At 46.4% G+C, this 14,605-nt stretch overlaps 1 protein-coding gene across 1 annotated transcript in view; it reads left to right on the forward strand.

The window, feature by feature from the left end:
- spock1 (SPARC (osteonectin), cwcv and kazal like domains proteoglycan 1) overlaps positions 1–14,605 on the forward strand; it is a 21,800-nt gene that overhangs the window by 3,469 nt on the left and 3,726 nt on the right. Inside the window, 3 exon segments of the mRNA XM_067248117.1 lie at positions 143–275; positions 3,319–3,511; positions 3,593–3,655. Of these exon segments, the coding sequence (XP_067104218.1) occupies positions 143–275; positions 3,319–3,511; positions 3,593–3,655 (389 nt within the window).

A 14,605-nucleotide genomic window follows, 5' to 3' on the forward strand; every position in this document is an offset into this window, starting at 1 on the left:
ATCATTTGTCTTTCTCAGTCTAATCGTTCCTTCCACTTGTCTTCTCTTTTCTCTTTTTTTCGTTCTGTCTCTTGCTCTACCTCTTTGTCTGTCTCTCTCCTCGTCTCTCTCCCTCTTTCTCTCTCTCTTTGTCTTTATTCAGTGTGAAGCCCCGTAAAGGAAGTGTGGCCCACAAACACTTGGTTGCAGCAGGGGCTCATGGGACATGTAGGCCGTGCCCTGTCATCCACCCCAGCCCAGTGTGTGGCTCTGATGGCCACACCTACTCCTCCAAGGTGAGACGTCCACACCTCCTCTCTCTCTGAACCACTCTCTCTGTGTCTATGGCTTCCGGTTTCTTCTGCCCCCCTCTCTTCTTTGTCTTTGGTTCCGATATCATAGCAGCTTCCTCCTGTCTCATCTTTCTACTGTGCTCTTTCGCTACTCTTTCTCTCTTTTCACTGCTTTCAAACCTCCCCTCTCTTTCACCTTCTCCTCTTATCGGTCTCTCTCCTCCCTCTCTTGCTCTCTACTCCTGTGAGGAGCATGCTCTCGTAATCACCATAATCATGTTTCCAGCTCCATGTTGTTTCAGTTGAACTATTGTATCTGGTAATAACAAGCTGCCTACAACCCCCCCCCCCTTCCCCCAATTGTCTTCTTCCTTCCTTTCTTTCTTTCTCTCTCCTCCTCACCGCCATCATAAACTGAAAACAGGGTCAAATATCACACTTGACTGTCACCACAGTGATCTCTCGGTTGGAAAATCTCCCTTCACCCTCTGCCACCCTTCATCACCACTCCTCCTCTCATCCTCCTCTCCTTGCCCACCCACACACACCCACCCACACACACACACACACACACACACACCCACACACACACCCACACACACACACACACACACACACACTCATACCACAGTCATGCACACACCCATACACACACACACACTGTTCCATGAATACATATAAATGGCCTCAATACACACACATACACACCCCTGTTGGTTGCTTGGGGATGACGGCGTTTCGTAAATGACTGCGTCAGCCATGATGGATGGCCTCATGAATGAACTATGTCCGCCACTGCGATTTGATTCTGGGCTCCCTCGTTTAGCGCGAGAGAGAGTGAGAAAAAGGTAACCCCCTCTCCCTCTTCTCCCTCCTTTTCTCTTCTCTGTTTCGTTCACTTTCCCTCTCTCTATCACCTCTCCAATTATCTCTCCTCCCACTCCCCCACCCGTCACCTTTACGGTGATAAAAGAACTAGGGAATCTGAGACCTTTAATAGCCAAATGCCTCCCGCAACACACACACACACAAACTAATCTGGGTTTTCGCTGAGCAGGAAGTTGAGCCACAGAGCCACACAGGGATCAACAATCAGTCCCCATCTTGTTGGGGGAGTTGGTTGTTAACCCTCCTGCACACACACACACCCATCACACACACACACTGAGACACTCACATTAACACTCATACACTTTATGTACACACTCTCTCTCCCCTTTTCTCAATTTCACATACATGCACTCACTTACACACACACACGTTCCCTCTATTCCCCCTTTCTCATTCTCACACACACACACACATCCCTCCCTCCCCCCCCCCCCCCTCCTGCCCCGAAGATCCATGTGAAAGCTTGGAGTGTTTTTAAGCTCAGCTAGCTGTAAAAGGAATCTGGTTCCAAATATATGAAATTGCTTTGCGTGATCTTTCACCTCACACACACACACACACATATTTAAGAGTGACTAATATGAGCCCTGGTATTATATGTTTACACATTCCACAGCGTACACAAGTACACACAAGTTCACAAATGCACACATTTCAAATCTCTCATCTCTGGAGAGATGTTTGGCTGTTGGGTGAAGCTCCATTACGGTTCTCCTCCTCTCCCTTAAGTCGTTCCTCTTCTCCTCCGTCTCTCCTCTCCTCCTCCACTGTTCTGTCTGCTCATCCCTCTCTCTCTCTGGAAACTCTTGGAAGCCCGCTGCGCTCCGAATATGTAGTCCTGCTTTACTCTCATCCGCCGCCCGCGCAAACACACACATACACACATTCTCTCTCTTCCCTCTCTCTCTCTCTCTCTCTCTCTCTCTCTCTCTCTCTCTCCTCTCTCTCTCTCTCTCTCTCCTCTCTCTCTCTGTCTTTCTCAATCTGACTTTCTCTTTATTCTCATTATTTGTTTCTCTCCCCTTTTCTCCACGTTGGTGTTTTTTCACAGCATTTTCTGCCTGTCTCTTCTCTAATTCGCTAGGTACCTTCCAAGGCATGCGTCTCATTAAAACACACATCACAATGGTGCAGATAGTGGCAGATGTTTTCCTAAAGATTCTTGGGTCTTCTTAAAAGTCAACCACATTTCTTTGACATTAGCGACAGTTAATTGCACCAGCAGGGGTGTATCTCCCCCCCCCACACACACACACACACACACGTGCATGACACACAAATGACCCGCACACACGCAGCTCCTTCAACAGACAGGTAATTCAATATGTGTAGACCGGGGCCTCACCGTACCTTTGTCAACAAATTTCATTAGGCGACATTAGTGCCGCTATCTACAAACTGTCATGGAGGAAGTGATGGATTTAAATTAGAAGGTGTGAAATTGGAAGTGTCAGCGGGAGAGCTGAGACCGTAGGGGTGTGTGTGTCTGCGTGTGCACACTGTGTGTGTTAGCAGGAAAGCTGAGACTGGAGGGGTGTGTGTGTGTCTGTGTGCGCACACTGTGTGTTAGCAGGAGCGACACTTCCAGATCCTCCCAGGCAGAATTTACATTATCCATCTGAAGCCTCATTATTTCGCTGGGAGGTAGTTTGTGATTGGATTTTTTTGGGTGACTTGACTATTTTTATTATTTATTTATTTTTGCTTTCATTGAGCTTGGTTATTGCAGGCAGGAGGGTTGGTTTCATGCTTTCAGGCTATTGTTGTAATTGTTGTTTTGTATATGCTGTTGTTTGGAGATAAAGAGTCGGGAGATACATGGCCAGGACATATTTTGTGAAAGACTTCATTTCCCATCATTCCTAGGCTTATCTGTTTTGTAGCAAGCCAGAGATCTTTGCTGGTACATTAGGGAAACAAATGCTACATTAACCGCAACAGTGTGTCTTATGTAGTTTGAGTGCACTTCTGCATGTTATTCAAGCAAATACTACCTTACCCTTGGGTTGCAGGCATGCATACCTGTCATATGAAAATATGACATTACCGCCAAATGTATGTTTATGTTTTTTTTGAAGTTCCAGGCATGCACCCCTTGGAATAGCTTCTACATTAATACAACATTATCCTCAAATCTCTCTGTCTGTTTCCATAGTGTAAGCTGGAGTTCCAGGCGTGTACGTCAGAAAAGGGCATTTCTCCCAAGTGTGAGGGCCCATGTCCATGTCTTCCTGGCCAGGAAGCGGTGAAATCACACAGTGAAAAAATCGACAAGACTGGTGAGTAATGCTAGCTTAACGCTAGCTTAATGAGCTGAAAACTACTCTGTAGCTACTGTCTGTGGTTTGTCATTCAGATACAAACACGCACATACATTCACACATACGCACACACACACACAGTTCTCTACCAACCTAGCAGGATGTCATGTGTGTTACATCTAGATTGAATAAGTGAGGTCCTGGCTTCAAGGCAGAGCCTGCTGGCTGGCAGTTGTCTGTGTTTTGTTCAATGCTACAAATGCTTCTCACCCATAGCCTGGTGTCACACAGTGTGCTCCCAGTGTCTCTCCTGTGGATGTGGGTACATGTAGTTAATTGACCTGTATTCAAATAGTAAATGCTCTTTGCCTGGAGTAACAGGTGGGAGTGGGACTATACCGTCGGCCCCATTTAAGCCAGTGAAGATAAATCAATGACACATAAGCATTTGAAAGGATTTAAAATGTATTTCAACTAGATCACAAGATACTTTAAGTTAATACTATTCCTTCTACTTTACTGTTGGTCTCTTTACTTGTATATTGGCCTGTCATAAGCATCTGCTAAACAAAGAAAATATGAAATGTAATGAAAATGTAAAAGATGTAGATAAAAGTTGTGTTTCTGAGATAAAAACCATTTTGATTACTAAAAATGGCCCTCAATATCTTCAGTGTAAATTGATTTATAACCTGTCAAGAGAAGCAGCCCATGCCAAATACAGCTCAGACAAGATCTTGTAATTGGAAAGTGATTGCTGGTGTGTGCGTGCAAGGGATTGTAATCTGCAGAGATAGTGACACTCTTACTGTGTGGATGATGTGTATGCTACACCCACTCTTACTGTGTGGATGATGTGTATGCTACACACACTCTTACTGTGTGGATGATGTGTATGCTACACACACTCTTACTGTGTGGATGATGTGTATGCTACACACACTCTTACTGTGTGGATGATGTGTATGCTACACACACTCTTACTGTGTGGATGATGTGTATGCTACACACACTCTTACTGTGTGGATGATGTGTATGCTACACACACTCTTACTGTGTGGATGATGTGTATGCTACACACACTCTTACTGTGTGGATGATGTGTATGCTACACACACTCTTACTGTGTGGATGATGTGTATGCTACACACACTCTTACCTACTGTCCTTCCCACTAAACACAAACACACCCAGACACGCACAAACACTCTTAACCTCTCGTGGTTTTTAGGAGTTAGTGGCATCCCACAGTCTTCCGTCACTCTCTGTCTTCCAGGCTGCGTCTGACAGAGGAGTTATCGGGGGGGGGGGGGGCAGTGATGGAGTGACTGTGTGTGTCTTATTGTTTGTCATGAAAATAGGATTTCAGGAGATGGATGGAGGGATTCAAAAGGAGAAATGCAATTTGGAGAAAAACAGCAGAATAAGGTTTCCTCTTCCAGTTGGAGACGTGTGATGAGGGATGAATAGGGGCAGGGTGTCGTTGTGTGTGAGTGTGTTTGTGAATGTGTGTGAGAGATACATAAGTACATGTATCTTTACGATGACCTAGAAGGTTAACAAGTACAGTCATGTATTGAGAGTCATGTCATGAGAGAGAGAGGGGGGGGGGGGGGGTGGATAAGGCGGAGTAGTGTCTTTTGTTGACGAGCAGATGATAATAATGTTTGTTCTACTTCTTCTGTTGTATGTATACAGTGTACCGTTAGGGTTAGGGTCTATACAGCGGGACTGTTATTTCTCCTTCCCCTCCTCCCTCTCTCTCTTTCTCACTCTCTCTCCCTCTCTTTTTCTCTCCCTCTCCCTCTCGCTCTGTCTGTGTCTCTCTCTCCCTCGCTCTCTTTCTGTCTCTCCCTCTCTTGCCTCTCTCTCTGTCTCACTCATCCTGCATCCCTCTCTGTCTCCCTCCCTTTTTCTTTCTCTCTCTCTTTTTTCTTCTTACTGCGGGAGGACCAGTGAGGGATGCATCAATGATGAGGCTATGAATATGGATGCTGTGTCTTGACAGGAGGCTTTCTGTTTTTCATAGACGACACAGCTCTTTCTCGTCTTTTTTTCTTTTCTTTTTCTCTCTCGTTCTCTCTGATCAGACGTTTTGGCACAGTGCCACCAAAAACCTTTACGTCAGGGCTAAATGAGAAAAATCCATGACTGGACATGCTCTCTCTGTCTCTATCTCTGTCTGTCTATCTCTCTATCTCTGTCTCTCTCACATACACAAACACACACACACACACACACACACACACACACACACTGTCTACCCAAGTATATAAAGACACGCACGTGTACAACACAAACTTATCCATGCACACATACACACAAGCCCTCCTAACTTCCCATCACTGCACACACCTCCACGTTGTCTTTCTCTACACCACACACACGTCCACACACACGTCCACACACACATCCACACTCTTTCAATCAGTGTCTTTCTCTCTCTTGCACACACATAGACACATGCCACACTCACACACACGGCAGAGAACACGTCCATTCCCCCAGCTCCATGCTCCTTCCTGTGCATGATTAGGGTTTAGCTAACGGGGGGCCAGGAGTTCGTCGGGCACAATTGAGACTCAGCAGTACAAAAGGAAAATGGGTGCTAATTAATTAGCGCCCTCTCGTTATCTCTAGTCCTACACCCCCCTCTCCCTACCCCCCCCCCCCTTCTCTCTTTAGTCAGAACATTGACTGATGGTGTGTGTGGGGGGGGAGGGCGGGGGGGCTCAGAGTGATACCGTGATAGACAAGCCTTTCTTCCGACTTGACTGCTGGCTAACTAATTAATCATCTCCTTTCTACAGAACGCCTGGTTGTGTGTTTCGGCATGCTGATAGTCCCAGTGTGAGTCTGTCTGTCTGTGAGAGAAACTGGGGGGGGGGGGGGGGGGGAGGGAGGGAGAAGGAGAGAGAGAGAGGGGAAGAGGGGTTGGTGGAGAAAGAGTAAGAGCAACAAAAAAATTCATATTGCTGTAGACCGTATAACATACTGAAATGACCCTGAATTTTTTATCTTCTGCTCCATCTCCTTACTTTACTCTCTCATTTTGTATGTGATGTTTTCTGAGGATGAGTGTGTGTCCCAAGGGTAGCATGGGTTGTGTGTGTGTTCATGTGTGTGTGTGTGTGTGTGTGCGTGTGTGCGTGTGTGTGCGTGCGTGTGTGTGTGTGTGTAAATGCAAATGTCTCATCCAGTTCCCGAGGCAAGTGTGTGTCAGGAGTTGACTCGAGGATAAGACAGGGGAGTTTGAGAGAAGCGGCTCAGCTCAGTGTAAAGTCTCCCTCTATGTCTCATCTCTCTCATCTCTTTTTCTCCGTTTCCATAGCAAGTCCCTGTTATTGCTCATTCTGTCACTGTATACATTTTCGTCCCTAGCCCCCATGCCCTCTCCTTACCTCCCTCCCTCCTTAAATTGCACTAGCAAATACTTATGATGGATGGTCAAATAAGGAGTGCAGGTTGTGTCTCCCCCTTCACCCCTTCTCTCCACTCTTACTATCACCCTTTTTGACTTCCCTTCATTTCTCTATTTAAATGTCCCCACTCTCTACCTCTGCCTCTAAACATGTCTCTCTCTTCACTCCTCTCCATCCCCTCCCTCCTTCCCTATCACATGTCTTCCCCTTCCTCTGCTCCTCTCTCTAGTCTGAGTGATAGCTAGGTAAATAAGGACTGTACAGAGTGATGGTTCTAAGAGGCCTGGCCTTCTATCTCCACCCCTCTCTCTCTCCTTCTATCTATCTCTCTCTCTCCCTCTCTCTCTGACAAGGCAGAGTGCAGCCTGTCAAATACAGTGAAGTCTGGGTGTCTCCAGCTCACACCCACCCATGCGCGTGTCTGTGGTGTGTGTGGTGTTTGAGTCGAATCTCTAATTTCTCTCTCCTTTCTCTATCTCTCACTCTTCCGCTGACGGGCTGTCACCTGCCTCCCTGGCAATCCATCATTTGGGAGACTGCAAACATGGGAGTTTGTCTCTGTCTCTGTTTCTTTCTTTCTCTCTCAAAATTTCTGTTTTTTTCTCTTCTCTCTGCCCTTCTTTATCCCTCCCTCTCTCTTTCTCTCTCACTATCTCCATCTCTTTCTTTCTATCCTCTCTCCCTTTCTCTCTCCTTCTCTCTCTTTCTCTCTCTCTTTCATGTTCCATCCCAGTATTTTTCCCTACCCCTCCTTTCTGGGCACGGGGTTAGTCCAGAACTCCGGGGCCATATGGGGACAGAGGTGCATGCTGGGAAGGCCCAGCTGGAGTTTAACCCCTCGCTGACCTTTAGGCCTGAGGGTATCAGAGGGTGTGGGCACACCTGTGCCTGGCACCTGGCCTCTAGGCAGGGCTGGCAGAGCGAGACGGACAGACCCAGGGAGGCTCAGAGAGAAAGAGATGTACTGGGCACTGTTACAGTCTAATCCTTGATTATCTGCTACACTTATAGCACTTAAACATATTTTTTTTTTTTTTAAATGCCCTGCATCAATGTGCATGTTTAATAGGCTACTAATGATGCATGGTAGGTGTGTGCGTCCGTGTGTTTTATGTCTTTCTTAATTGGGATGTTTTATAATGCTATAATAGCTAACTGTGTTTTCTGTCTCCTGCCTACTATCAAAATTAGCCGTTTGTTTGTTCTATGCTGAAGTGAAGGATTTAGCTAAATAGTCGAGCTGGCGCTGTAATTACAATGTGCGTGCCTCTGCTTTCTGTAAATCCTTCTATGAGTTGTGCCTTCTTTTCAGCGTTCTTACAAAAAGGAACTCTTTGGTCAAAGTCATTTTCTTCTCCTCGGGTGTCTTAATGTGTAGAGTTAATTAGCAATGCTAAGCCATTGCTAGCAGAGGTGAATGGGTTTTCTGTACCCTCGGCTAGATGATTAGCGTAGCGCTAGTGTGAGAGATAGGCTTCTTACAAAGCGGGCGCATCAGTGGCCGGTGAATGGGCTAAATCCCCTGGCTGAATTAAATTTGTCCTGGCCCCAGCGCCCACACTGCTCGACAACGGAACACGTCGGCAGGTTGTCTTTGTTCTCTCTCTCCTCTTCTCCCCCCCCCACCTCTCTCTCCTTCCCCCCCCCTCCCATCATGGAATTGTGCGTGAACGTGTGTGACTTAACCCTCTTTAGTGAAGGGGAGCTAAGCCTGTCATCACACACATACACGCACATGCACACACACACACATATTTAAGCCGACACTCATACCAGACACACAGACAGTCGGCATATCAATACACACACATGGACCACCCAACACCCAAATATTCACTCACAACACACACACAGACATATACTCCTCAGGGACAAAAAAGAAGAGTGAAGGCAAAGGTCAAATTGGATGAAGAGGTGGAGGAGGCAGGGAGGCAGGGAGGCGGGGAGGAGGGGGTGAAGGGAGGAGAGGATGAGGAAGGACAAGGCAGAGGAAGGGCAGATCAAACTTTCTCAGCAGAGCACCGAAGGTTCACAGCACCATCTGGTTCCAACACAGCTTCAACACACTCCGACTCCTTCAAAACATGTTGCTATATTGGGCATCAGCTCTTCGGGATAGAAATTACAGAACAGCTGTTAAATGAATGTGGTTGTCATGGTGAAAAATTCCGGGCAACTGAATAGTGTGTCTGGTTCTCCAATAGATGTTTTATAAGGGGAGTTGTAGTTACAGCTGACACACACACACACAGACACACAGAGGAGCCCTATGGAACACCGCCAGAGTGGAGTCTGGGAGAGGCGAGGCAGAGAGAATCAGGCCGATGCACCCGACAGCGTGGATGGGTGGCGTTGCAGCGGCACTGGCGACGGCTGTCACCACTCATTCCCGTCAGGTTACCCTCGGCCTGGGGGCGCCGTGACGACCGTCTCCATGGTACAACTGCATCAATACTGATGCAGTCAAATTAGAGAACTGGGTAATTATACCCCCAGTCCCCCTATCCCCCCCCCCCCCCCCCCCCCCCCCGACTCTGTTACTAATCTCAGCTCTGCTGTCAGCTCTGAGGTGTGTGTGCGTGCGTCTGTGCGTCCATGCGTGCCTGCCTATTTTGGAATGTGTGTTACAAATATCACAGCCCCATCTCTCAGTTTCAGAAAGACTTAAAACACAAAGACTCACCTGCCTGCTAATTACAGCACACAGTTCATATTCCAGCATACAGGAATTGTTCCGTGAGACTGAATAAAGTACATCTGTCAGCCTGTCTTCTCTCCTCTCTGGGGGCGTCATTTCTGCCTAGTTGAGTCACTTAGAGGTTTCTGTAACCTGTCACTGTTTTTGACACCCAAACTATTTGTTCAATACTTACTCAGATAATCACTCGGTACTGGAGTGGTTCCATAGTTTTGTTCAGCCATTTTAAATAGACCGGTTTGACGATGGAAGATGCCGGAACCAATAGACATCACTCCTAAAGGATGTCTTAAACGAGTATGGCCATGCAGACAGACAGGTCTTCTTCATGCTTCTGTTTTCTCTGGGGCAACGATGCAGCTTTGCAGTCTGGACGACTCAGAGGAACGAAAAAGGAACAAAATATACCTCTTTCTTTCCTTTCTGAATCTGTCTCCACCTACTTGAAGCCCCACTTCACGTGTCCCCTCCTCCCCTCCCCCATCCCTCCCTCTCATGTTGAGTGAGATCACAGCCTGTCATCTCAAGGTTAATGCCGGCGTTTTCCATCCTTCCCTCCGACCTGGCTGGGTCCTTCTTTCTCCGAAGAGACACAGTCAAAAATGACGTTTATGAATAAGTCAGGAGCTAGCCAGGCGTTCAGAACGTTTTGAGCCTTTGCTGAGTCACCTTCACACGTGTGTCTCATTTATGTACAAGCTGAGACTCTGAAGGAGTTCCTCATTCTAGTGAGCCTGATTGGACCAGAGGGCCAAGAGTCAAAAGGGGGAAATAGCCCTGGTCTTGAGATTAGGCAGTGTGCTTGTGGGGAGACAGAAAGACTGTTCGAATGCATGCGCCCAATTTAAGGTTTTGGGATTTAAATGTGAAGCATTAATCAATGAAACTCCATTACCCCTACCTCAAGACATTAAGACACACGCAGGCACGCACACACACAAACTGACACAGTTCCAACAAACAAATACCATTAAACTCTGTGTTAATGTGGCAGTGCTAATCACTCTGAGAAAGCCTGTCCATTAGTCCAAGGGCTCCTTCTATGTCCTCGCAGTGTGAAGAGCAACTTTGTCTCTCTCTCACACACACTCATTTCACTAAATGGTTGTGGGGTTAATGAAGATGAACACACACACACACATTCTCACACACATACACACTAGACAGAGAGAGGGCACAGAAGACTCCAAGCTGGAGTAATAAGCCGTCTTGGTGCATCTTTTCTTCCCAAGTGTTTCTTCACATCCAGTAATGAGATGGTTTTATTTTTTATTCTGTTTTTGGCGCTGCTGCTCCTCATCAATCTGTATTTGGAGACATGAAAGAAACCAAGGTGTGTGAGTACGTGAGTGTGCTGCAGACACAGGCAGACAGACAGATAGACAAATCTCCTCATCCTTCCCTCCTCCTCCCTCTCTTCCATCTCCTCCTCCTTCTCTGCCCCCTTGTTTCCCTCTCTCTCTCCTCCCAATCTATAACTTATTTCCTCTTCCCTCTCTTCTCCTCTCCCCCATCTCTGTACCACCCCCTCATCCACTTTTTTTCCTTCTTCTCCTCCCCCCCTTTCCCTCCCTCCCTCCCTTCTCTGCTCTGTTCCCCAGCCCATCACTTATTTAGATGATGACAGTTCCTCTGTTATGGCCGCCTGCACGGAGGACGTCCTGATAACCCATGGTCCCGTACAGCCCCTTTAAATCATCACTCTCAAGCGCGCACACACACATACACACCCACACACAAATGCATACACACACATTATGTCTCTTCTTATTCTTATCTCTCTATGTATGCATTCCCCTGCTCTTTTTCCATCACACACACAATCATGGTCACATGAGCCTGTGTTACCTCTATAGTCATTCTGTTGACTCTCTGGAGTTAGGGACTGGGCTCTGGATCAGGTTTGTCTTTCTCTTCATTTGTTTATCTTTGCCCTTCTTCTCCCCCACCTGTGATTTATTTGTTTTCCTGTGGAAGAGGAGGATGGCGGGGAGGGGAGGACATCGCACAGGTGGCTGCCACGGCAACAGAAGGAGCAGATTAAAACCTCACACAGGAGAGAAGAAGAGACTGAAAGAGGGATGGGATGAGAAAAAGAGACAGAGAAGGGTAGAAAGAGAGAGAGAGCGGGAGTACATGAGATAAGAAAGTGTGTGTGTGTGGGAGAGAGAGAGAAAGTTTGTGTATGTAATCTGGTTGAGGGTTTCGGGGTAGACAGAGCTAGTCTATTTCCTATGGGTGTGATAACAGATGATCCTAAAGCAGCCATGTCTATTCAGTGTAGTTCCAGCTGAATTGATTTTTGCAACCCAAGACTACAAAAATAAACACGATTTGGTTCCTATTTTTGTTACATGGTTTTCCTAAGTTTATTACTTAAGTCTAGTGACCACTGACTCCTCTGACTTTTGATGTTTTCATATGTTTTGTCTCTTCACTGTGGACTGCTTTGACAACATGGTTCATTTTAATCATTCATGTCAATAAAGCCCCTTCAATTATAGAGAGAGAGAGAGAGACCCTGTGGTTGCCAGGTGCCAGATGGTACTTCAGGGCCAGTATAGATGGTATTTCTGCCGGGGTACAGATTAGATAGATGGTGTTTTTGCTAAGGGGATGCTGTCTTGGAGTCTTTGCTGGTCAGGCTGAGATAAAGAATGCTCCGGAATGTTATCTGACTGGCCCTGCCGAGAGGGTCACATTATCTCTCATTCACACACATACACACACTGTTACAGACATGCACATAAACACACGCACACTCCAACCGATACGCGCGCACGTAGACATTGTGTCACAGACACACACAGTCTCTTTCCTTCTTTGTCTCACCCACTCACTCACACACACACACACACACACCATATGATGACAGTGGAAAAACCATCTCCCTTCTCCATTCCTCTCTGTCCTAGATAGATGTCATTTGTCCGCCCCTCTCTTCTGTCGCTGAGGGGGCGGGTTTAATGGAATCCCATGCCAATGCTGTCAGGTATCCCTGGCAATTTTGGAATTGCCTCCATGATCTGTGTGTGTATGTGTGTGTGAGAGAGAGTGGGTTTGGGGAATTATCTAAGCAATTGTAACTCTTTGTATAGTAGAGACTTGAGTGTTTTGGTTTGTGTGTGTGTGACATGTTTGATGGTGTGTGACATGTTTGAGTGTGGAAATGGACTGCAAGGTAAATGGACTGCATTTATAGAGCGCTTTGCTACCTTAGCGGCACTCAAAGTTTTAGCCTCTCATTCACCCACTCACACTTATACAGCTGCAGGTGTACACATACTTGCATGGCAGAGCTGCCAGAGACTTTAACTTGCCTATTGGGAGCAACTTGGGATTCCATGTCACAAGGACACTCCAGCACGCAGCCTGGAGGTAGATCTCTTCATCTCACACGTAAACATAAAAACACACACACACAAATATGGGGAAACCATTTCTGTGTTATATACATATATATATATATGTACAGTATATACTGTATACAGTAGTACAAAGGAGCACACACACACCTGATATCTTTCTCTGCAAAATGTATCTCACACACACACACCAGTATCACTCTCTGACTTAACATAGAGTTCAAACATACACAAATACACACTCCCACAGAACAGATATCGCTCTTTGGCTTAGCACAAAGTTCGCAAATACACACATACACACACAAAACGATTGACAATCTCTGGTTTAGCTCTGACACACACACATACAGATATTGTTACTCGTTCCTGTAGAGGTGCAGTGAATAGATAGAATTACATCCTCTATCTTGTTTTTCCTTCCTCAATCTGACTGTTACTCATGCAGGTCTACAAGAAAAAAACAACCTTACCACTGAAATCCACAGCTTCAATTTTAGATAAAGACTTCCTATTACACTGAGCCAACCCCATTTACCGGCAGAGGAGGTGTGTGTGGGGGTGCTTGTGTATGTGTTTTGTCACTTTTTCAGTACTATAGCAAGGAAAACAGGTCTAGGAATGATTGAGTTTAGCCGATGGGGAAACATTTTTCTAAAGGTGACATGGGTGGGTGGGTGGGGGGTGGGGGTCGGTGTTTGGGGTGCCGCTTTTCAATATGTTTGAATGTGCCAAAGGTCTCAATGAATTCCAACACTGTCTGGTTAGGATCCTTGTGTTGTGCCATTAATTCTTTAATATGTTTCTTCTGTAGCATGCTAGCTTGATAAACAGTCTTTAGTGTTTAGCGATAGGGTGCTTCCAGTGAAACTTAAAGCCCACACACATAGACACACACAGACACACAGCTAGTCTGGATTATTGCCCTTTGACCTTGCCATTAGTCAATCTGGTCAGCAATGGAGCATGTTTGTCTGTGAGCATGTTTGTCTGTGAGCATATTTGTCTGTGTCAAGTGTAAGCCTGTCTACCAAGGATGTGTATGTGTGTATGTGTGTGTGTGTGTGTGTGTGTGTGTGTGTGTGTGTGTGTGTGTGTGTGTGTGTCAGAGGGCTAGAGCAGTCTGTGGCATTGTCTCTCCTGGCTACCTGTGAGATGTCATCTTTGATGAGGCTGTAACAGGCTGAATGTGTTGCTTCCATTCATCATCACACTCCTGCTGTCTCCCTCCTCCTCTATCTTTCCATCCTCCCCTTCTCTCCCTCCATGTCTCCCTTTCTCTCCTTCTCAAGTGTGAAGTGTTCTGCTCTATCAGGCCATAGTCTCTTTCTCTCTGTTTAACTCCCATGCTCTTCCACTTGCTTTACTCTGTCTCAGTTTAGAAGACGCTGCTCGCTCTCTTTCTCTCTCTCTCTCTCTCTCTCTCTCTCTCTCTCTCTCTCTCTCTCTCTCTCTCTCTCTCTCTCTCTCTCTCTCTCTCTCTCACACACACTGCTTTCATCTTTATTTGCTTAGCTTTTGGTCTGTTGATCAAAGTAGAGATTATATCACTGAAGTATACACACACACTCATACACACACTCATACACACCTGCTCACATGCACTCCAGAGCTGTGTGTTTAAACACTCTATATCGGCGTAAAGGAAAGAGGGATTACAGAGAAGGGAGAGTAGACACGAGGATGAGAGGGGATG

This window comes from Osmerus mordax, chromosome 12 (assembly GCF_038355195.1).
Source record: "Osmerus mordax isolate fOsmMor3 chromosome 12, fOsmMor3.pri, whole genome shotgun sequence".
Classification (NCBI taxonomy): Eukaryota; Metazoa; Chordata; class Actinopteri; order Osmeriformes; family Osmeridae; genus Osmerus; species Osmerus mordax.